We start from the raw sequence: 22,253 nt of genomic DNA, 5'->3' as shown, positions 1-22,253 counted from the left end.
ATATAAACAGCCTGACGGCACAGTCACATAATAATGTAGCGTTGGACGGGTTTAACAATGGTCTTTACTCGAAGATGTCAAGAAATGCTGAAAAGTTGTATGATCTTTTGACTTGTTTAATGATAACGTTAATTTTAAGCACACACACACACACAAGTGAATGCAATTCATACTTGGGCAACAGTCATACATGTCACACTGACGGTGGCCGTATAAACAACTTTAACACTGTTACAAATATGCGCCACACCGTGAATCCACACAAAACAAGAATGACAAAACACATTTCGGGAGAACATCCGCACCGTAACACAACAGAACAAATACCCAGAACTACTTGCGGCACTAACTCTTCCGGGACACTACAATAACATCTACGGCTTTTGGAGCACAACTGCACACACAACAAGAAGGAGACGGAGCAGATGAACGAATGGCGACGACAAGTAAGAAGAAGAAGAAGTACGCTTGCAAGTTCCAAAATGATTGGAAAAAATAATTTCATTTCATCCAGGACTGCTCGAAGGGGAAGGGGTATGCTGCCTGCACCTCAACTCCGCCCACCCAACCACGCCCCCAACACCGCCCCCCCCATCTTCTGAATTCGGAGGTCTCAAGGTTGGCAAGTATGCACTCAGGCAAATCATATTGTTGATGTAGATTCAGGGGTGGCCAAACATTTTGGCTTGGGGGGCTACGTTGGGCTAAAAAAAATTTGGCCGGGGGACGAAAGCCGACTGCATGTAAAGTAGCTACGCATATATGTATGAGTGTACATAATATATTGACAAAATTAACAAACATTTTCAAGCATACAACATACACATAGAATGTTTAGTGCAGACAATAAGGAAGCCTTTGGTGGTGTTTATTGCTGTAATTATCATTATTACTACTAGTTATAGTGAATAATAACCGTATAGTAATTTGACAATATGTTTGTAGTATGTGCTTTTACTGCCATCTAGTGTCTAGGATTTCTTTTCACATGTTTGTTGAAATCTGCTCTTTGAGGTTAGGGTTACAATGAACACTTAAAACCTAGACTACAAATTCATGAAATCACAAGTTAATTCAATATCATTGAAAAAATATAAACCTCAAATTTATCACAACGTTCTGAAAAGGCTGCAACGATTTCACACATTTAGGCAGCAAGAAATCCTAAAAGAAGAGGCTCACTTTTGAAGTTTTCATGGATTTCATACCGCCTCTGACCCACTCCATGCCACCCTCTGTATATGCCCACCACATTGTAAATCAAGAGGCTTCACTACACATCTTAAAACACATTCAGGAGCTCTTCCAAAGAACCCACCAGTCAGCCACAGACATGATACCTGTCAGTTGGATCAGGTTTCCCTTTTTGCAAACGAGCTAAGCATGATGTTGACTTTTAGCACTGTAACTCACATTGCCATTGTAGGGCTGCTAACTTGTGTGTCCTCCTAGCCCACTCCCCTGTTTCATTTAAGAAATATGGTGGACAAGTGCAGAGCTACAGTGAAAATTGATAAAGTGCACGATAGTCCGACACAGACGTAGACAAACACAGCTATCAGCATTTAGACTTAGACTTCCTTTTTATAGTCATTCACATTTGTCATTCAAATTTGAACTTTACACTACAGATAAGATTTAAGATAAGAGTTCTCGAAAAAACAAACATTGGGGCTCCCCTCAATTTTGGTGACTGTTAAAGGTCTCGGGGACCCAAAAGGGTCTCAGTCATTTAAGTGTTAATCAATCGATCAATGTTTATTTGAATAGCCCTTAATCATGAGTGCCTCCAAGGCCTGCACAAATCACATCACCACCTGATCACAACCCACATTTGAGCAAGGAAACATTTCAAAAGCCCAAAATGGTTAACATACATATTTTTTATATAAGTCATACCGGTTATTTTTTTAAACGCTTAAATTTGACCACACGTGTCAAACTCAACGCCCGGCAGCCAGATCTGGCCCACCACATCATTTAATGTGGCCCGCCAAAACTTTGAAATTATACTCATCATAGAAGTATTTTTATCTTTTCGGACAAAACGTATTCTTCTTTCCATTTTGACAGAAAAAAAGCACGTACTGCATGCAATTGCATATATTTTCAACTTTATTATCTAATAATGCAACATATATACACATTTCAAACGTGTTTTTCTTTTTTAGTTAAAATACAAATAATGATAAATATCTGCTTGACTTATATCAGAGCAAGTTTTACATCAAATTGTACATTTAAAAAATGACAATAGATTTTACGGTAAAAAACTGCCAGCTCAGTTGCCAGAATTCTACCGTAAAAAAACTAATACTGTTTTTTGATGAAAAAACACCTTAAATTTGATTAAAAACATTTTAGTAACCGAGCTGACAGTTTTAAAGATTTTTTTTATATCATTAATTAATACAATGGATATATAACTCATATCGTTGGATATTAAGAGTATGTCAAAGTTGGACTCCTACCTTGTTCTGTGACAACCTCTTCAAAGTTTTGTAATTAATCAGATATATCAAGCAGCTAAAATGTGCCAAACATGGAGAGAGCGTTTTAAATTTTTTCCATCATGCTCTCTAATGGATTTAAATGGGTGTAATTTAGAATCATTTTTTGGTGTTTGGATTTGTTTTCATAATATCCACAATGTTCAGTGAGCAGTTTGTGTTGTGTGACCATGTGTGTTGACATTTGTTAGTTGCTTTTTTTATTTTTGCACCATGACTAGGGAAGGTTGTTTGGGTTTATTACATGTGGTGTATATGCTGTACATAGCTTGCAGTAGCGTCTGTGTTTCCTCTTCATCAACCGTGTTTAAAGGTTGCAGAAAGACTACATGTTTTCCCATAAGTTGTGTATATTCAGACAAGGCAAGCGCAGAAAATAGCGTCCGTGGATGTGGCCATCTTGGTTTCCGACATCGTAACTGCAACGCTCACAACTCTGCTGTGACGTCATTCCCAGCTCCGACTTCCCACTTCTCAGGTAAATGGAACGCAGCATTAGACCTCCTCCTGGTTCCTGTCTACAGCACTGAGCCTTCTGGGTAATGTAGTATATAAACACTTACTTCCTAGTTTACATGTATTGTGATATATTTAATCTTTATTTATTCAGTTTATGACAATTAAACATTTTCATTTGCAATGCTGACCCAGCAAAGAGGCAGCATTTACATGTTAGAGATGTTGAAGTGCGATGGTAATCTCTCATTTACCAACAAACATTAACACTGTATATCTATTTCCACAAAACCCAAAACCAGTGAAGTTGGCATGTTGAGTAATTTGTAAATATAAACAGAATACAATGATTTGCAAATCTTTTTCAACTTATATTCAATTGAATAGACTGCAAAGACAAGATATTTAATGTTCGAACTGAGAAACACATTTTTTTTGGAAAATAATCATTAACTTAGAATTTAATGGCAGCAACACATTGCAAAAAAGTTGGCACAGGGGTATGTTCACCACTGTGTTACATGGCCTTTCCTTTTAACAACACTCAGTAAACGTTTGGGAACTGAGGAGACACATTTTTGAAGCTTTTCAGGTGGAATTCTTTCCCATTCTTGCTTGATGTACAGCTTAAGTTTTTCAACAGTCCGGGGTCTCCATTGTGGTATTTCAGGCTTCATATTGCGCCACACATTTTCAATGGGAGACAGGTCTGGACTACAGGCAGGCCCGTTTAGTACCCGCACTCTTTTACTATGAAGCCACGCTTTGTGTAAAACGTGGCTTGGCATTATCTAGCTGAAAAAAGCAGTGGCGTCCATGCTTGGATGGCAACATATGTTGCTCCAAAACCTGTATGTACCTTTCAGCATTTAATGGTGCCTTCACAGATGTGTAAGTTACCCATGCCTTGGGCACTAATACACCCCCATACCATCACAGATGCTGACTTTTGAACTTTGCGCCTTGAACAATCCAGATGGTTCTTTTCCTCTTTGGTCCGGAGGACACAACATACACAGTTTCCAAAAACAATTTGAAATGTGGACTCATTAGAACACTTTTACACTTTGCATCAGTCCATCTTAGATGAGCTCGGGCCTAGTGAAGCGGGCAGTATTTCTGGGTGTTGTTGATAAATGGCTTTGGCTTTGCATAGTAGTTTTAACTTGCACTTACAGATGTAGCGACCAACTGTAGTTACTGACAGTGGTTTTCTGAAGTGTTCTTGAGCCCAAGTTGTGTTATCCTTTACACACTTATGTCGCTTTTTGATGCAGTACTGCCTGAGGAATTGAAGGTCATGGCCTTAGCCGCTTACGTGCAGTGATTTCTCCAGAGTCTCTGAAACTTTTGATGATATTACGGACTGTAGATGGTGAAATCCCTAAATTCCTTGCAATAGCTCGTTGAGAAATGGTGTTCTTAAACTGTTCCGACAATTTGCTCATGCATTTATTCACAGAGTGGTGACCCCCGCCCCATCCTTGTTTGTGAATTTCATGGAAGCTGCTTTTATACCCAATCATGGCACCCACCTGTTCCCAAATAAGTGTTTGATGAGCATTCCTCAACTTTATCAGTCTTTTTTGCCACTTGTGCCAGCTTTTTTTTTAAAATATATTGCAGGCATCAAATTCCAAATGAGCTAATATTTGCAAAAAATAAAGTTTACCTGTTCGAACATTAAATATCTTGTCTTTGTAGTCTATTCAATTGAATATAAGTTGAAAAGGATTCTCAAATCATTGTATTCCGTTTTTATTTACCATTTACACAACGTGCCAACTTCACTGGTTTGGGGTTTTGTAACATAAATGAATGTTAAAAATTGACAAACATTTTCAAGCATATAACATACACATAGAATGTTTAGTGCAGACAGTAAGAAAGCCTTTGGTGGTGTTTATTGCTGTAATTATAATTATTACTACTAGTTATAGTGAATAAAAACCATATAGTAATTTGACAATATGTTTGTAGTATGTGCTTTTACTGCCATCTAGTGTCTAGGATTTGTTTTCACATGTTCGTTGAAATCTGCTCTTTGAGGTTTGGGTTACAATGAACACTTAAAACCTAGACTAGAAATTCATGAAATAACAAGTTGATTCAATGTCATTGAAAAAAATATAAACCTCAAATTTATCACAACGTTCTGAAAAGGCTGCAACAATTTCACACATTTTAGGCAGCAAGAATCGTAAAAGAAGACGCTCACTTTTGATGTTTTCATGGATTTCATACCGCCTCTGACCCACTCCATGCCACCCTCTGTATATGCTTACCACATTGTAAATCAAGAGGCTTCACTACACATCTTAAAACATTCAGGAGCTCTTCCAACGAACCCACCAGTCAGCCACAGACATGACACCTGTCAGTTGGATCAGGTTTCCCTTTTTGCAAACGAGCTAAGCATGTTGATGACTTTTAGCACTGTAACTCACATTGCCATTATAGGGCTGCTAACTTGTATGTCCTCCTAGCCCACTCCCCTATTTCATTTAAGAAATATGGTGGACAAGTGCAGAGTTACAGTGAAAATGGATAAAGTGCACGATAGTCCGACACAGACGTAGACAAACACAGGATATCAGCATTTACATTTAGACTTCCTTTTTATAGTCATTCACATTTGTCATTCAAATTTGAACTTTACAGTACAGATAAGATTTAAGATAGAGTTCTCGAAAAAACAAACATTGGGGCTCCCCTCAATTTTGGTGACTGTTAAAGGTCTTCGGGACCCAAAAGGGTCTCAGTCATTTAAGTGTTAATCAACCGATCAATGTTTATTTGAATAGCCCTTAATCATGAGTGCCTCCAAAGCCTGCACAAATCACATCACCACCTGATCGCAACCCACATTTGAGCAAGGAAACATTTCAAAAGCCCAAAATGGTTAACATACATATTTTTTATATAAGTCATACCGGTTATTTTTTTAAACTTTCAACACTTAAACTATAGATCAACTTCAGATCTGTTTCGACAAGGTGTTTATCTTGTTTTTTTATGCCCTTTTTTGTAGCGTTATTTCGTGGCAAAAACACAAAATATGCACTATAGATTTCAGGTCATTGCAGATTTAAATAGGTCAATAATTCATAACATTGCTTTTTAGTCAAAATTATTTATGAATGACCAAAAAATATCAGACTAAAGATATTGGCGCTCCAAAAGGCCCCCACTCATAAAAGTGTTGAAAATGAGTCCTATATTAAAATATATTATTTTAGCTTTCAACGCTTAAATTTGACCACACGTGTCAAACTCAACGCCCGGCAGCCAGATCTGGCCCGCCAAAACTTTGAAATTATACTCATCATAGAAGTATTTTTATCTTTTCTGACAAAACGTATTCTTCTTTCCATTTTGACAGAAAAAAACACTTACTGCATGCAATTGCATGTATTTTCAACTTTATTATCTAATAATACAACATATATACACATTTCAAACGTTTTTTTTTTTTTAGTTAAAATACAAATAATGATAAATATCTGTTTGACTTATATCAGAGCAAGTTTTACATCAAATTGTACACTTTAAAAATGACAATAGATTTTACGGTAAAAAACTGCCAGCTCAGTTGCCAGAATTCTACCGTAAAAAAAACTAATACTGTTTTACCATTTAAAGTAATATGATGAAAAAAAACCTTAAATTTGATTAAAAACATTTTGGTAACCGAGCTGACAGTTTAAGATTTTTATTTTTTAACATTTTTCTACTGCTTGTCCCTTCAGGGTTGCGGGGGATGCTGGAGCCTATCCCAGCTGCACATACACCCCGGACATGTCAACACCTCATCGCAGGGCCAACAACTGTATAAAAATGAGCTGAATCCCTGTACATTTATTTTCATGAATTATTCACGGTTGCAAATGGCCCTCTGAGGGCCACATAACTGCGATGTGGCCCTCAGTGAAAACGAGTTTGACACACCTGCTGTAGATCAACTTCAGATCTATCCGTCGATTAGTTTGTATTTTTTCAGCAATGACGGTTTTCAAGTTAAACAAATTGCCCAAATGGCAACTTTGTGTCATGTGTCAATATTGCAACATTTTCCCGTCACATTACACCCGTTTGCTCTTTAATTCCAATTTTTATGGTAGTTTTTTTAAGTTGGCTGCTACAAAATCAGCTGTGGTCTGCAAATGCACTTTGGACAAGCCTGAGTTAGAGCAAAAGCGAATGTGGACAAACAAGATTTGCACAGCAATAAACTCCACCTTTTGTGACGCATGCAATTCATATTTGACTTGGCATGTTTTCCCACTTTTATTAAATTTCTTAAATAATTGTCATTTTCAAGTACAGGTTATCCAGTAAGGATGATTCCACACAAACATACAAAAAAAGAGATTCAACAGTAGCAACACTGTATTTTGGACTTTTCCTTCACTTAGTGTGGTAAAAGAAAGCATTACCGACCCTTTCCCACAGAGAAAGCGATATTTGCTCACAGATGCTGCTTGTTTGAGCACACTGCAGCTTGTCCTGGATAGTCCTACTCCTTAATGCTTTCGCCACATGCAGGATTCTCACAGTAATGAGGCAAAAATACAGTGTTACCTTCTGTATAAGACACTGTCCCCAATCAGTACCAGGAAACTTCCCTTTGCTATCTGTGACCTTCCAGAGCAGAACCCTCTTTTTGTTAAATTAGGCCAGAAAACGAGTAAAACGTGACATAATATTTGGTACGTCTACACAAAGGTTCAGCTTTAGGATCACACAAGGACGGAAATACATAAAAAAAAGCCGTAGCCTAAGCGCAAGTCACATTGTTGTCTTCATTGAAAAGGACGGTGTGCCCTTGGACTGTTACCACCACAGGAACCGGGAGCAAAGAGTGCAAAAGGTAGAAAACTTGTAAAAATCTAAACCCCCCCAGTAAAGATCCAATTAGATAAGTCCACATTAGAAAACCATCTTCCTATACAAGGAGCTAGTATTAAAAGCCAAGATCTAGTCGTTTTCGGAACCCTCCGGAGGGTCAAACGTCAACCAGTCGTAGAAATCGTGGCCAAAAGAACGCAGTCTGTAGACGCCGTACATCATCACCTGCATCTGATTGGGCGTCATCCCGCCGAAGGTGACGGCCATGTCGGAGCAGCAGCCTTCCACCACGTTGTTGGGGTTGTTCTTCATGCTCTCCTTGATCAACGTCTCCACGCTCTTGCTGTTGAACAGGCCCTTGCCGTGCATGTCCTCGCCGTTTTCGGCGAACACGCCGGTGTACCTGAGGCACACGGCCAGCTGCTTGTCCTCGCTCAGGAGCCACAGGCCTTGCCTGGTCTGGGGACACTTGTCTTGATCTTGGAAAACCTGCACCAGCCTTTTGAGAGCCTCGTAGCTGAGGGCGATGCCGCTGTCGTACGCCACGTAGTCCAGCTCGCCGGACTTGACGGCGTTGCCGATGTAGAAGGGCTCGCCGGGGTCCTTGGTGAGCAGCAGGTACTTGAGGTTCTCGATGATGGCGAAGGTGGTGGGCTGCGCTATGAAGAACCAGCGCAGATCTCCGGCGTTCTCGTAGGCGTGCTTCAGAGCTTTTTGCAACCTCGCCCAGTCGTCTTTTTCATTCAGGTCCACCGCCTCCAGGGCCTTGGAGGACTCCGAGGTGTAAAACACGGCTTTGTCGCAGTGTTTGCTCCACGTGTCCACGGCGGCGGCCCAGTGGACCAGAGTCTTGGGCTGGACCATGATGACGCAGTACACACGGACTTGGTAGTTCAATTCCTGAGCATCCGGGTCCGAGAGGCGCTTGAGCTCGTCGTTGCTCGCCGCCTGGACGTGATGGTGGTGATGGTGGTTCTCCGACACAGACTGGGCCCTGGGGCTGAAACTACCGAGGATGGCCAGCGTCAGGCTGAAGACCGCTCCCAAGGCCATCCCCTTCACAAAAGAGCCACCTTCGGACAACATCTTGGCTGGTCTGCACAGAAGAAGAAGAAGACACTAACTGAAGGTTGTATTGTCACTCCCTGTATTTCACACACCATGAACTAAAATACATTTCTCATGATTGGCAACACTAAATTGGCCCTAGTGTGTGGATGTGAGTGTGAATGTTGTCTATCTGTGTTGGCCCTGCGATGAGGTGGCGACTTGTCCAGGGTGTACCCCGCCTTCCGGCCGATTGTAGCTGAGATAGGCTCCAGCGCCCCCCGCGACCCCGAAGGGAATAAGCGGTAGAAAATGGATGGATGGATATTTAGGGCCTGATTTACTAAGATCCAAAAACCACGCAGTAAACAGCGTGTGCAATCTATAAAATAGCGTGTACGAGTCTTGTCCGGATACCAATATTTTGGTACCGGTACCAAAATGATTTCAATACTTTTCGATACTTTCTAAATAAAGGGGACCACAAAAAAATTGCATTATTGGCTTTATTTTAACAAAAAATCTTAGAGTACATTAAACATGTTTATTATTGCAAGTTTGTCCTTAAATGAAATAGTGAACATACAAGACAACATCTCTTTTATTAGTAAGTAAGCAAACCAAGGCTCCTAATTTAGCTGCTGACATATGCAGTAACATATTGTGTCATTCTATTATTTTGTCAACATTATTAAGGACAAGTGGTAGAAAATGAATTATTAATCTACTTGTTCATTTACTGTTAATATCTGCTTACTTTCTGTTTTAATGTGTTCTATCTACACTTCTGTTAAAATGTAATAATCACTTATTCTTCTGTTGTTCGATACTTTACATTAGTTTTGGATGATACCACAAATTTGGGTATCAATCCGATACCAAGAAGTTACAGGATCATACATTGGTCATATTCAAAGTCCTCATGTGTCCAGGGACATATTTCCTGACTTTATAAACATAATATAACTTAAAAATAAAAAAAAATTGATGTAATCATAGTAGTATTGACTAGATATGCGGACCGGTATTTTCAGAGGCGGTATAGTACCGAATAGGATTCATTAGTATCACAGTACTATACTAATACCGGTATACCGTACAACTCTAGCGTGTACTATTAGTGGACGTGTTGCGTGTGATCTACTAACATTGCGTGTGCAATTTAAGTGGTGCAGACAATCTCATTTAAATGAAGAATCTGTATGTATAGTAAGGGGCATCACTCTTCTTTACTGCACGTCCATGTTGTGATGCAAGTGGGAGACATCTACCACTTTTTATGGGCATTTTAGAAGCACTTTTTCCATTTTCTTTTTACAGCTAAAGGTGCACTCAATGGAGACTGGTTGCACTTACTGCGCTCAATACGGGGGGAAAAAATGCATACCGTACTTAGTTTTTTGTTCATGTAAGAAATATTTTATTGTATAGTCCCCGTGAAAAAATGAAACATACTGAAGGACACCAAAAGGCACCAATTGCATTTGTTTTAAGTGCAGTTTGAATTTGAGGTGCAGTAAAATATTGTGTACCAACACATTTAACAACTTTAATGATTATTTCACGAACAACATGTTTTTTTTAATGCACAAACAAAAATAACTATGTCTGCAGAGTTTTTTAGTACATGTTACATATCAGGAGTGGAATTAGGGCTGGGCGATATGGCCTTTTTTTAATACCTCGATATTTTTAGGCCATGTCGCGATACACGATATATATCTCGATATTTTGCCTTAGCCTTGAATGAACACTTGATGCATATAATCACAGCAGTATGATTCTATGTGTCTACATTAAAACATTCTTGTTCATACTGCATTAATATATGCTCATTTTAAACTTTCATGCAGAGAGGGAAATCACAACTAAGTCAATTTACCAAAACTGTTATTAAGTAGTGGCACAAACATTCATGTCATTTCCAAAACAGAAAGTGCAAAACTGTCAGTCATTTTAAAACAAGCTATTAATGCACTTTTGTGCATGATGTCACTAAGACATATCAAAACAACACTAAATTAAAGTGCTCCTTTTGTACAGAACGCCACTACAATAGTTTAAAACAAATAAAGTGCACTTTTTTGCATGATGTCACACAAGATATTTCAATAAGTGTCAAATAAAAATTAGCTGCATAATAGGAAATAAAATTGTTTATGTCCTTCACGATGTGGTAGGTTCCTGTGGACGTTATCTCCTTCTGTTGTTGACTATTTTTTTCATACGGTGTTGATCTGGAAATGTTTGCCTCTGCATTTTGATGGTGTGGGCGTGTGGCACCGAACGGAGATGTTGACATGTGGAGTAAGCACTCTTCATTCTCTAGCGGGTGACTTTTCAAATGATGCTACATATTAGCAGTAATGCTACTTTTTGTAGCAATGCTTTTTCCCCACACTTGACAAATTACGGTTGTCTGTTCGACATATTCCCACTTGAAGCCAAACCACCGTCAGACGATGGACCCCCTGCTGTTTTTCTTGGGAATTAATTCTTCCTTCGTTTGTTACCAGATTCGCACCTTCTTTCTCTTGTATTACCGCTAGCATCACGTTACCCATGCTGCTACCTCTCTGCTCCGTGAAGGCGTATACGTATGTGACGTATGTAAGAAGGTGCGCTTGCTATCTGTGAGAAGGACAGACAAGAAAGAGTGAGAAGAGCCTGTAGTGTAATGCCCGCAGCTAAAAGCAGCTGCGTGAGAACGTATACTCGAATATCACGATATAGTAATTTTCTATATCGCACAGAGACAAACCCGCGATATATCGAGTATATCGATATATCGCCCAGCCCTAAGTGGAATCTTTGCAGACAAACAAAAAGTCTGGTTAAAATTATTTAGGTATAAAAAATGCATTTTCTGATAAAATTAATGGGTGTGTTGATTCTCCCAGTTGGGACCAATACAGTCACATAGACGTTCTGAGTGCCTGCAAGTCCGCATTCAGGGCAGGATTACTGGTGAGCTGCAGCAGATAGTGAAAGTAAAGTCGCTGCTCCTTTTAAATGTTGTTTCAACTTCTATACTAGTGTTAGTCATATTTCTTTATTTTGTTCTTCAGGGCTGCACTTCCAGCTGTGTAAGGAGGAAGAGGCACAACGCTGATTGAACATTAATTACGTCGTGAGGAGACTGACTTTCGCGACGGTGGAAGGAGATGGTCATAGACACAAACACTTTCACACAAACCTACACAAACTCACACACACAGGATCACGGTCAAGAAAGGGGGATTGTTCCGTGTAGCAGCATTGTTGCTTCCCTACTGCGGTAACTTCTAACAGACATATTCGCCTTGTTTGTTTGAGGAAATATGCTAACGGCTGATCACCGGGATCAAACTCAAATTAATTGCGATCATGATCCTATAATCGCCCAGCCGCTATAAATAGTTTGTCTGTGTTAGCACTTACTGTATTAGACTTAGACAAACTTTAATGATCCACAAATGCTTTTGTTCAACACAGTAGCTCAGTTACAATGATGGAAAGTGTAAGGATAGAAAGGACAATGCAGGTATAAATAGGCTAATATAACGATAAAAAATCTAACATATATACGAATATATACATATGTGTACAGAATAATATATATACAGATATTATATTATGTCTATAACATATATACAATATACAATATATACAACACATGTACAATATTACAGTATATGTGACAGCAGCAGCATAAAATAGAGAGTAGATCCAGCAGGAAAAAGAAAATAGACATTATAAACAAAGAGAAGTAGCTAACATGTCAGGTGTCAGGTAATAGGCAGATGTCATCTATTGCTGTATGGCGAGTGATTATACAGCTGGATGGAGTGTGGAATGAAGGAGTTCTTGAATCGCACAGTGCGGGAAGGAAGTTGAAGGAGCCTGTTGGAGTATGAGCTCCGCTGTCCCTTAATTGTCAGGTGGAGTGGGTGGGCAGGATTGTCCATGATGGCCAGCAGTTTGTCCAGTGTCCTCCTCCTGTCCCTCACTGACACAAACGCCTCCAACTGCGTGCCAATAGTTTGGCCGGCTTTCCGGATCAGTTTATCAATCCGGTTTGAGTCCATTTTGCTGGTGCTGCTCCCCCAACAAACCACTGCAAAGTACAGTGCACTGGCCACAACAGACTGATAAAATATCTCCAACAGCTTGCTGCACACATTAAAGGACCTAAGCTTACTCAGGAAAGAGAGTCTGCTCATGCCCTTCTTGTAAACAGCTTGGCAGTTGTCCTTCCAGTCCAGTCTGCTGTTCAAGTGGACATAATAACAGAATCACTAATACTTTGTCAAGTACTTTAAGTTTCTTTGAACAAAAGGAATGTGTTCCAAACATGAAAGCAAGTCTGTTTGTTGTTTTACCGGTAAAGCAGGTACTGACATTGGAGACATGTTTTCCATTGTGACTCACGACCGATTAAACATTTGATACTCCACTGCTTGTTGCTACCTATTCATTAAAAACAAGCCGTAAGAACTTAAACAGGCGAGCCTCGATTCACGAACCACTGTATTTGCAAACTTTTCAGTTTCCGAGCTATTAGAACAAGCCAAATATGCCTCTGTGTGCGAACCATGTCTTTGTGTACGAACACTACATTCATTGTGCTTGCTCGTATACAAGAGATTAAGGAAGCCGGCTTTGTATCACAGCAAGTTTTTTATGATGATGAAAAGACTACCTCTCGTTCAGCGGCCCTCTCTCCCTCTGTCTGCTCATTTCTCTCCTCTCGTGAGCTGATCCTCCACCATGTTAATGTACTATAAGAGGATTTTACTTTTAAACATGTTAATCATTGTAGCAATATAGTTGCTAACGTTAAGGATTTTTGTGATTTCTGATCTTTTGTGAGTGCACCAAAGGGACTTCTGTGTTGGCAGAGCAGCGTATACAGCACAGTTGAGCTTGTAATTGTTGTTTTTTTGGCTTGTAATAAAAGAGATAGTTTATGATGTTTGTTTGATATACTACACTTTGTTGTGTTCAAAGTGTATAAACCTTAACTAAATTTAAGACTTTTGTCAAGGCTGGAACACAGAATTCTTGTTAAAATTTGCTTATCCATACAACATTTTCGATTCACGAACCCTTTAAGGGTTCCACTGTTGTCTCTGTGCGATATAGAAAATGACTATATCGTGATATTCGAGTATACGTTCTTACACAGTTGCTTTTAGCTGCAGGCATTACACTGCAGGCTTTTCTCACTCTCTTTCTTGTCTTTCCTTCTCACAGTGACAAAACAAGCACACCTTCTTACATACGTCACATACTGTCGCGCGTGCAACGTCACACGCCCTCGCCGAGCAGAGAGGTAGAGACATGGTAACGTTAGCTGTGATGCTAGCGGAGCGAGTGGTAATACGAGAGAAATAAGGTGTGAATCTGGTAACAAATGAAGGGAGGATAATTCATTCCCAAGAAAAACAGCAGGGGGTCCATCGTCTGGCGGTTGTTTGGCTTCAAGTGGGAAGATGTTGAATAGACAACCGTAACATGTCAAGTATGCGGCAAAAGCGTTGCTACAAAAAGTAGAATTATTGCTAATTTGTAGCATAATTTCAAAAGTCGAACGCTAGAGAATGAAGAGTGCTTGAAACTCCGCATGCACTGTAAAAAAAAGAAAGTTGAGAAAACGCAAATTTTCAAGGCAACATGATGCAACAAGATTTTTGCGTTTTCTCAACTTTTGACTACTACTGGCCAGACACTGTTTTGGTACACTGTAAAAAATAATTATAGTTTTCAAGTTAGTCAGACTCAGAAATAAGGTTTCACTATGTTTAACTACCAAAACAGTGTCTGGCCAGCAGTAGTCAAAAGTTGAGAAAACGCAAAAATCTTGTTGCATCATGTTGCCCTGAAAATTTGCGTTTTCTCAACTTTTTTTTTTTTTTTTACAGTGTGTCAACATATCTGGTCGGTGCCACACCCAATAAAATGTCCAAGCAACCATTTCCAGATCAACACCGTATGAAAAAAAGTGTCAACAGAAGGAGATACCACATAGCGAAGGACATACACTCTTTGATTTCCTATTATGCAGCTCATTTTTATTAGACAGTTATTTAAATATCTTGTGTGACATCATGCACATAAGTGCACTTTATTTGTTTTAAACTATTGTAGTGGCGTTCTGTACAAAAAGTGCACTTTAATTTAGTGTTGTTTTGATATGTCATCTTAGTAACATCATGCACAAAAGTGCACTGATAGCTTAATAAGGATGTAACGGTACGTGTATTTGTATTGAACCGTTTCGGTACGGGGGTTTCGGTTCGGTTCGGAGGTGAGTTGACTTGAAACTGTTTAATGTTGCACTTTTTGTATGTAGAAGAAAAGTTTTGTCATTTCATTTAATCTGAGCAACAACTTGAGGCAGTTTAATGTTGATTGACGTGGACCCCGACTTAAACAAGTTTAAAAACTTATTCGGGTGTTACCATTTAGTGGTCAATTGTACGGAATATGTACTGTACTGTGCAATCTACTAATAAAAGTCTCAATCAATCATTCAATCAATCAAAAAAAGCCCTTTATATGTAGAAAGGTTTTTGTTGAGAAACCATTCTGAGGCTTATCTTATTTAGTTTTTATTTGATATATGTTGGCCACATTAACCCTGGCAATCGACCCTGTGTGTATTTGTATGTTGTTATTATCCTTAGCATTCATGACTACCTGCTGTTGCACTGATCAGACTAGTGGTGGCTCACATCCATCACACACACAGAGTTATTTCTATTTTTGGGCAGCATTATTTTAGTGTTCCCAATGTTAAAAGGATAAAACCATTGTTTACAAATTTGTTAAATAAATAACCAAAAAATTTATATTTTGTTGTTTTCTTACTGTAACGAAAATGAAGCGAAACGTGACCTCTAAACCGAGGTACGTACCGAACCGAAATTTTTGTGTACCGTTACACCCTTACTGTTTAATAAATACAGTTTTGGTAAATTGAATTAGTTGTGAATTCCCTCCCTGCATGAAAGTTTAGAATGAGCAATTAATGCAGTATGAACAAGAATTATTTTTTTTATTATTATTTTTTAATGTAGACACATAGAATCATCACACTGGTGTGATTATATGCATCAAGTGTTAATTCAAGGCTAAGGCAAAATATCGAGATATATATCGTGTATCGTGGCAAGGCCTAAAAATATCGAGATATTAATAAAAGGCCATATCGCCCAGCCCTGCACCAAATAATCACTTAATTATAGTAAAGTGTTTTATTTTTCGAGATTCAAACTGTGTAATGTTGCAGTGGCCAAAACTATCAAATATACTTGTTAAAAAAAACCTTGCCGTTGTTTTTAATGAACACGTAGGCCTACTATGCTACTGTATTCTTATGTTGGTAGAGCCAAATGTTTTCTATACTAATGTGTTACATTAACTGACCAAGTATGTTAAATGTTTAAGTGACAAAATCCTCGTCCATTCGGGCCAACACTGTAAATATGTGTTATATTGTGATCACAACAGGTTTATTATATACATATATATATATATATATATATATATATATATATATATGTGTGTGGAAATGTGCAAATGTAACCATACGTCGTCCTTTAATGTGAGGTGTTTAAACAGGTCTGAAACTCATACATCCTAACCATTAATGTGAGGTGTTTAAACAGGTCTGAAACTCATACATCCTAACCATTAATGTGAGGTGTTTAAACAGGTCTGAAACACATACATCCTAACCATTAATGTGAGGTGTTTAAACAGGTCTGAAACTCATACATCCTAACCATTAATGTGAGGTGTTTAAACAGGTCTGAAACTCATACATCCTAACCATTAATGTGAAGTGTTTAAACAGGTCTGAAACTCATACATCCTAACCATTAATGTGAAGTGTTTAAACAGGTCTGAAACTCATACATCCTAACCATTAATGTGAGGTGTTTAAACAGGTCTGAAACTCATACATCCTAACCATTAATGTGAGGTGTTTAAACAGGTCTGAAACTCATACATCCTAACCATTAATGTGAGGTGTTTAAACAGGTCTGAAACTCATACATCCTAACCATTAATGTGAGGTGTTTAAACAGGTCTGAAACTCATACATCCTAACCATTAATGTGAGGTGTATAAACAGGTCTGAAACTCATACATCCTAACCATTAATGTGAGGTGTTTAAACAGGTCTGAAACTCATACATCCTAACCATTAATGTGAGGTGTTTAAACAGGTCTGAAACTCATACATCCTAACCATTAATGTGAGGTGTTTAAACAGGTCTGAAACTCATACATCCTAACCATTAATGTGAGGTGTTTAAACAGGTCTGAAACTCATACATCCTAACCATTAATGTGAGGTGTATAAACAGGTCTGAAACTCATACATCCTAACCATTAATGTGAGGTGTTTAAACAGGTCTGAAACTCATACATCCTAACCATTAATGTGAGGTGTTTAAACAGGTCTGAAACACATACACCCTAACCATTAAACATGACACCATAAAGCTGAGTTTGGGCAGCGCCATTGTAAAATATAATGACACGAATCAACACATTAAAAGTGTCGCAATTGACGTCCATTCGACCCAAGACATTTACTCGAACGTCTAAAAGTTGAAAGGAGACATTATCGACGTATTCGTGAAATAAGTTTGCAAACTTAATAACGACAAACGTCGCCGTAGCTTGCAAGCTAACAGTTAGCATGCTGTCACTCGGTGCCTATTTAGTGAGATAAATGTGTCATACTGTGTGGAGCGAGGGCGACGGTCCTCGGCCAGGTGCTGCTCCGGCTTAGTTTGGTCTTTCAGCTCCCAATAGTCCAGTCTGGGCAGATATTAGCAGCAGCAGACGAGATTAGTTGGAGATAAAGTGCATGGCTGGCTCACATTGTACCTACTTCCGCCATTGTCGGGTCGTCACGTGATCTGCGTGGGTTACGTTCGGATAGTTTAAGTCAAAATATGTAGGATTTTTTGCTAGCTATCGATCGTATCCATATAAATAATTCAGAAGTTTTTATCGTTTACTTTTCTTTTTTTTTTTTTTATTACTTTTTGCACTTTTGCATATTCTGATTTTTTTATTATTATTATTTTTTCATGTTGTGTGTTTTTTTTATTTTATTTTTTTTTAAAAGATGATTGCATGTGTGATGAAAGTTTAACCTGAAGGACGAGTCGATAGACAATTGTTTTTTGATCATTATTCCTTATTTGCTTCTATGTAAAAAAAAATAAAAATAAAATAAAAATAGACAAATGTTTTTCTCCGTCACAAAGAGCGAGACAAACAACAGATTTTTGGCCTTCACAATAAAAGCAATGAAGCATTATTTCCTGTTCGGCTACGTTGAACAAAATAAAGTTTTTTTTAGAAAAGTAGCTCACAATATAGCCACATATTTGTATCTGTATTTTTATTATTATTAAAATGATTATGTTCATAATGCAGATTTAATTTCAAATAAATAACATAAAATAAAATAATTCCAAAATTGTATTACAATTGACACTTTTCACGGTGACATATTTGGTGCCATTTTACCACGTTGATTTTATGTTTTGAATTGTCTGTCTATGTGTTGGCCCTGCGATTAGGTGGCGACTTGTCCAGGGTGTACCCCGCCTTCCGCCCGATTGTAGATGAGATAGGCTCCAGCGCCCACCGCGACCCCGAAGGGAATAAGCGGTAGAAAATGGATGGATGGAATTTCATTATTAATTATGAGAGGGGAAAACAATAAAGACATTAAAATTATTACAAAAGTTACAGCAATATGTACAAAGATGTTTTATATTTACTTTCAGCCTTCACAATAAAAGCAATGAAGCATTATTTCCTGTTCGATTACATTGAACAAAATAAAGGTTTTTAGAAAAGTAGCTCACAATATAGCAACATATTTTTGTACCAGTATTTTTATTATTATTAAAATGATTATGTTCATAATGCACATTGAATTTCAAATAAATAACGTAAAATAAAATAAATCCAAAATTGTATTACAATTTACACTTTTCATGGTGACACATTTGGTGCCGCTTTACCACGTTGATTTTATGTTTTAAATTTAATTATTCATTATGAGAGGGGGAAAACAATGAAGACATTATTAAAATTATTACAAAAGTTACAGCAATATGTAAAAATATGTTTTATATTTACTTTCGGCCTTCACAATAAAAGCAGTATGCATTATTTCCTGTTCAACTACATTGAACAAAATAAGGGTCTCAGAAAAGTAGCGGACGTCGCAATCTAATCCACACGGTTAGGTCATTGTATTTTTTGCGTGATGAAAGTTTAACATGAAGAACGAGGCGATAAACAATTGTTTTTGTTCGTCACAAAGAGCGAGACAAACAACAGATTTTTGGCCTTCAGAATAAAAGCAATGAAGTATTATTTCCTGTTCGACTACGTTGAACAAAATAAAGTTTTTTAGAAAAGTAGCTCACAATATAGCCACATATTTGTATCTGTATTTTTATTATTATTAAAATGATTATGTTCATAATGCAGATTTAATTTCAAATAAATAACATAAAATAAAATAATTCCAAAATTGTATTACAATTGACACTTTTCACGGTGACATATTTGGTGCCATTTTACCATGTTGATTTTATGTTTTGAATTGTCTGTCTATGTGTTGGCCCTGCGATTAGGTGGCGACTTGTCCAGGGTGTACCCCGCCTTCCGCTCGATTGTAGATGAGATAGGCTCCAGCGCCCACCGCGACCCCGAAGGGAATAAGCGGTAGAAAATGGATGGATGGAATTTCATTATTAATTATGAGAGGGGAAAACAATAAAGACATTAAAATTATTACAAAAGTTACAGCAATATGTACAAAGATGTTTTATATTTACTTTCAGCCTTCACAATAAAAGCAATGAAGCATTATTTCCTGTTCGATTACGTTGAACAAAATAAAGGTTTTTAGAAAAGTAGCTCACAATATAGCAACATATTTTTGTACCTGTATTTTTATTATTATTAAAATGATTATGTTCATAATGCACATTGAATTTCAAATAAATAACGTAAAATAAAATAAATCCAAAATTGTATTACAATTTACACTTTTCATGGTGACACATTTGGTGCCGCTTTACCACGTTGATTTTATGTTTTAAATTTAATTATTCATTATGAGAGGGGGAAAACAATGAAGACATTATTAAAATTATTACAAAAGTTACAGCAATATGTAAAAATATGTTTTATATTTACTTTCGGCCTTCACAATAAAAGCAGTATGCATTATTTCCTGTTCAACTACATTGAACAAAATAAGGGTCTCAGAAAAGTAGCGGACGTCGCAATTTAATCCACACGGTTAGGTCATTGTATTTTTTGCGTGATGAAAGTTTAACATGAAGAACGAGGCGATAAACAATTGTTTTTGTTCGTCACAAAGAGCGAGACAAACAACAGATTTTTGGCCTTCAGAATAAAAGCAATGAAGTATTATTTCCTGTTCGACTACGTTGAACAAAATAAAGGTTTTTTTTAGAAAAGTAGCTCACAATATAGCCACATTATATTTTTATTTTTATTTTTTTAATTATTAAAATGATTATATTCATAATGCACATTTAATTTCAAATAAATAACATAAAATAAAATAAGTCCAAAATGTATTACAATATACACTTTTCATGGTGACATATTTGGTGCCGCTTTACCACGTTGATTTTATGTTTTAAATGTAATTATTCATTATGAAAGGGGAAAACAATAAATACATTATTAAAATTATTACAAAAGTTACGGCAATATGTACAAAGATGTTTTATATTTACTTTCGGCCTTCACAATAAAAGCACTATGCATTATTTCCTGTTCAACTACATTAAACAAAATACGGGTCTCAGAAAAGTAGTTTACGTTACAAATTAATCCACACGATTAGGTCATTGTATTTTTAATCTTAATTTTTTGTTCGATTCAAATTGTATTTATTTAGCACATTTTAAACCCAAAGTTATTTCATTATTTATACTTTTTATGTTAACATTTTTAGTGCTGCATTTACACAGTGATTTTGTTTTAAATGTAATTATTCATTATGACTGACTTCATGTTAGGCCAGCACCTCATATGAAAGGGAAAAAAGAAACAATAAGACATTATTAAAATTATTACAGAAGTAACCGCGATATGTACGAACAATGTTTTATACTTACTTCCGGCCTTCACAATAAAAGCACAATGCATTATTTCCTGTTAGACTACGTTGAACAAAATAACGGCCTCAAATTTCTAGTTCACAATTATATTATATCCAAATGATTGGATTATTGTGTTTTTTTATACTTATGTTTTTGTTTGATTCAATTTGTATTATTAAAGCACATTTTAAACCCACATTTTTTTCACCATTTATACTTTTTATGTCAACATTTAACACATTGATTTTATGTTTTGAATTTAATTATTCATTATGATTGACTTCATGTTACACCAGCAGACCATATGAAAGGGAAAAAAGAAAGAAACAATAAGACATTCTTAAAATTGTCACCAAAGTAATAACAATATCTACAAATAGTATACACATACAGCAATGTTTAATATTTACTTCCGGCCTTCAAAATAAAAGTACTACACATTTTTTCCTGTTCGACGATGTCAATCAGAATAAACAAACAAAATAATTTTAATCTAAAGTTGTTTACCTATTTGCACCTTTTCCTGTGCCACATTAACACATTGGTTTAATGTTTTAAATTGTAATATTCTTTGTAATTTACTTTATTTTAGGCCAGCAAACCATATGGAATAAAACAATAAGACAACATTAAAATATTACAAAGGTAACAGCAACATGTACAAACAGTATACACATGCACCAATGTTGTATATTATAGTAAAAAAATATGCACATGTCAGCATATAAATGTATGTAATAGACGTAAATACAAACCAATACAAATAGTTTGACAACAAAAATACAATAACCATTGTAGTAAGTTTACTTTTATTGACATTATGACTCATTTTGATAAATTAAGTAAATAATGTACCAATGCAAATTATATCTATCATTAAATAGAGTCATTTACTTTAATCAATCACTGACATCCTAAATGGCGCAACATCAATACCACTGATTGTAGTTTGCAGCTGAGTAACGTTCTTTTGGACAAAACCTGTGTCTGCGTCACAACGTAATTGCCAGGCAGCAAGATGTATGAAATGTCATTTTCAGTGACAACATCCCAGACGAGAACACACGCTGATACATCTCATGGACTCGTCTGACGCCCATTAGTGACCTTCCACTGTGACAGAAGCCCCTGAGCTTTTCTCAAGCCTTGGAAGACATTTTGGGATTTTTCCGTTTGTACAATTTCACATGATTTTCAATCAATCAATCAATCAATCAATCAA

General features: G+C 37.0%; 1 protein-coding gene across 1 annotated transcript; it reads right to left on the bottom strand.

The window, feature by feature from the left end:
* Positions 1 to 7,222: 7,222 nt before the first annotated feature.
* Positions 7,223 to 17,771, bottom strand: c1galt1c1 (C1GALT1-specific chaperone 1). The gene is made up of 2 exons (XM_061976661.1): positions 17,601 to 17,771; positions 7,223 to 8,910 (listed from the first exon to the last, which is right to left on the bottom strand). Exon 2 carries the CDS (start codon positions 8,898 to 8,900, stop codon positions 7,944 to 7,946), a length of 957 nt encoding a protein of 318 aa, XP_061832645.1. The 5' UTR covers positions 8,901 to 8,910; positions 17,601 to 17,771; the 3' UTR covers positions 7,223 to 7,943.
* Positions 17,772 to 22,253: the final 4,482 nt, after the last annotated feature.

Source organism: Nerophis lumbriciformis, linkage group LG16 (genome assembly GCF_033978685.3).
Source record: "Nerophis lumbriciformis linkage group LG16, RoL_Nlum_v2.1, whole genome shotgun sequence".
NCBI classification, from domain to species: domain Eukaryota; kingdom Metazoa; phylum Chordata; class Actinopteri; order Syngnathiformes; family Syngnathidae; genus Nerophis; species Nerophis lumbriciformis.
The sequence above is the reverse complement of the archived record's forward strand: the minus strand, read 5'-3'. Positions and strand labels throughout refer to the sequence as shown.

Bases quoted from the DNA above. Each gene is read 5' to 3' on its own strand.
- c1galt1c1 (XM_061976661.1), bottom strand. From the start codon at position 8,900: ATGTTGTCCGAAGGTGGCTCTTTTGTGAAGGGGATGGCCTTGGGAGCG.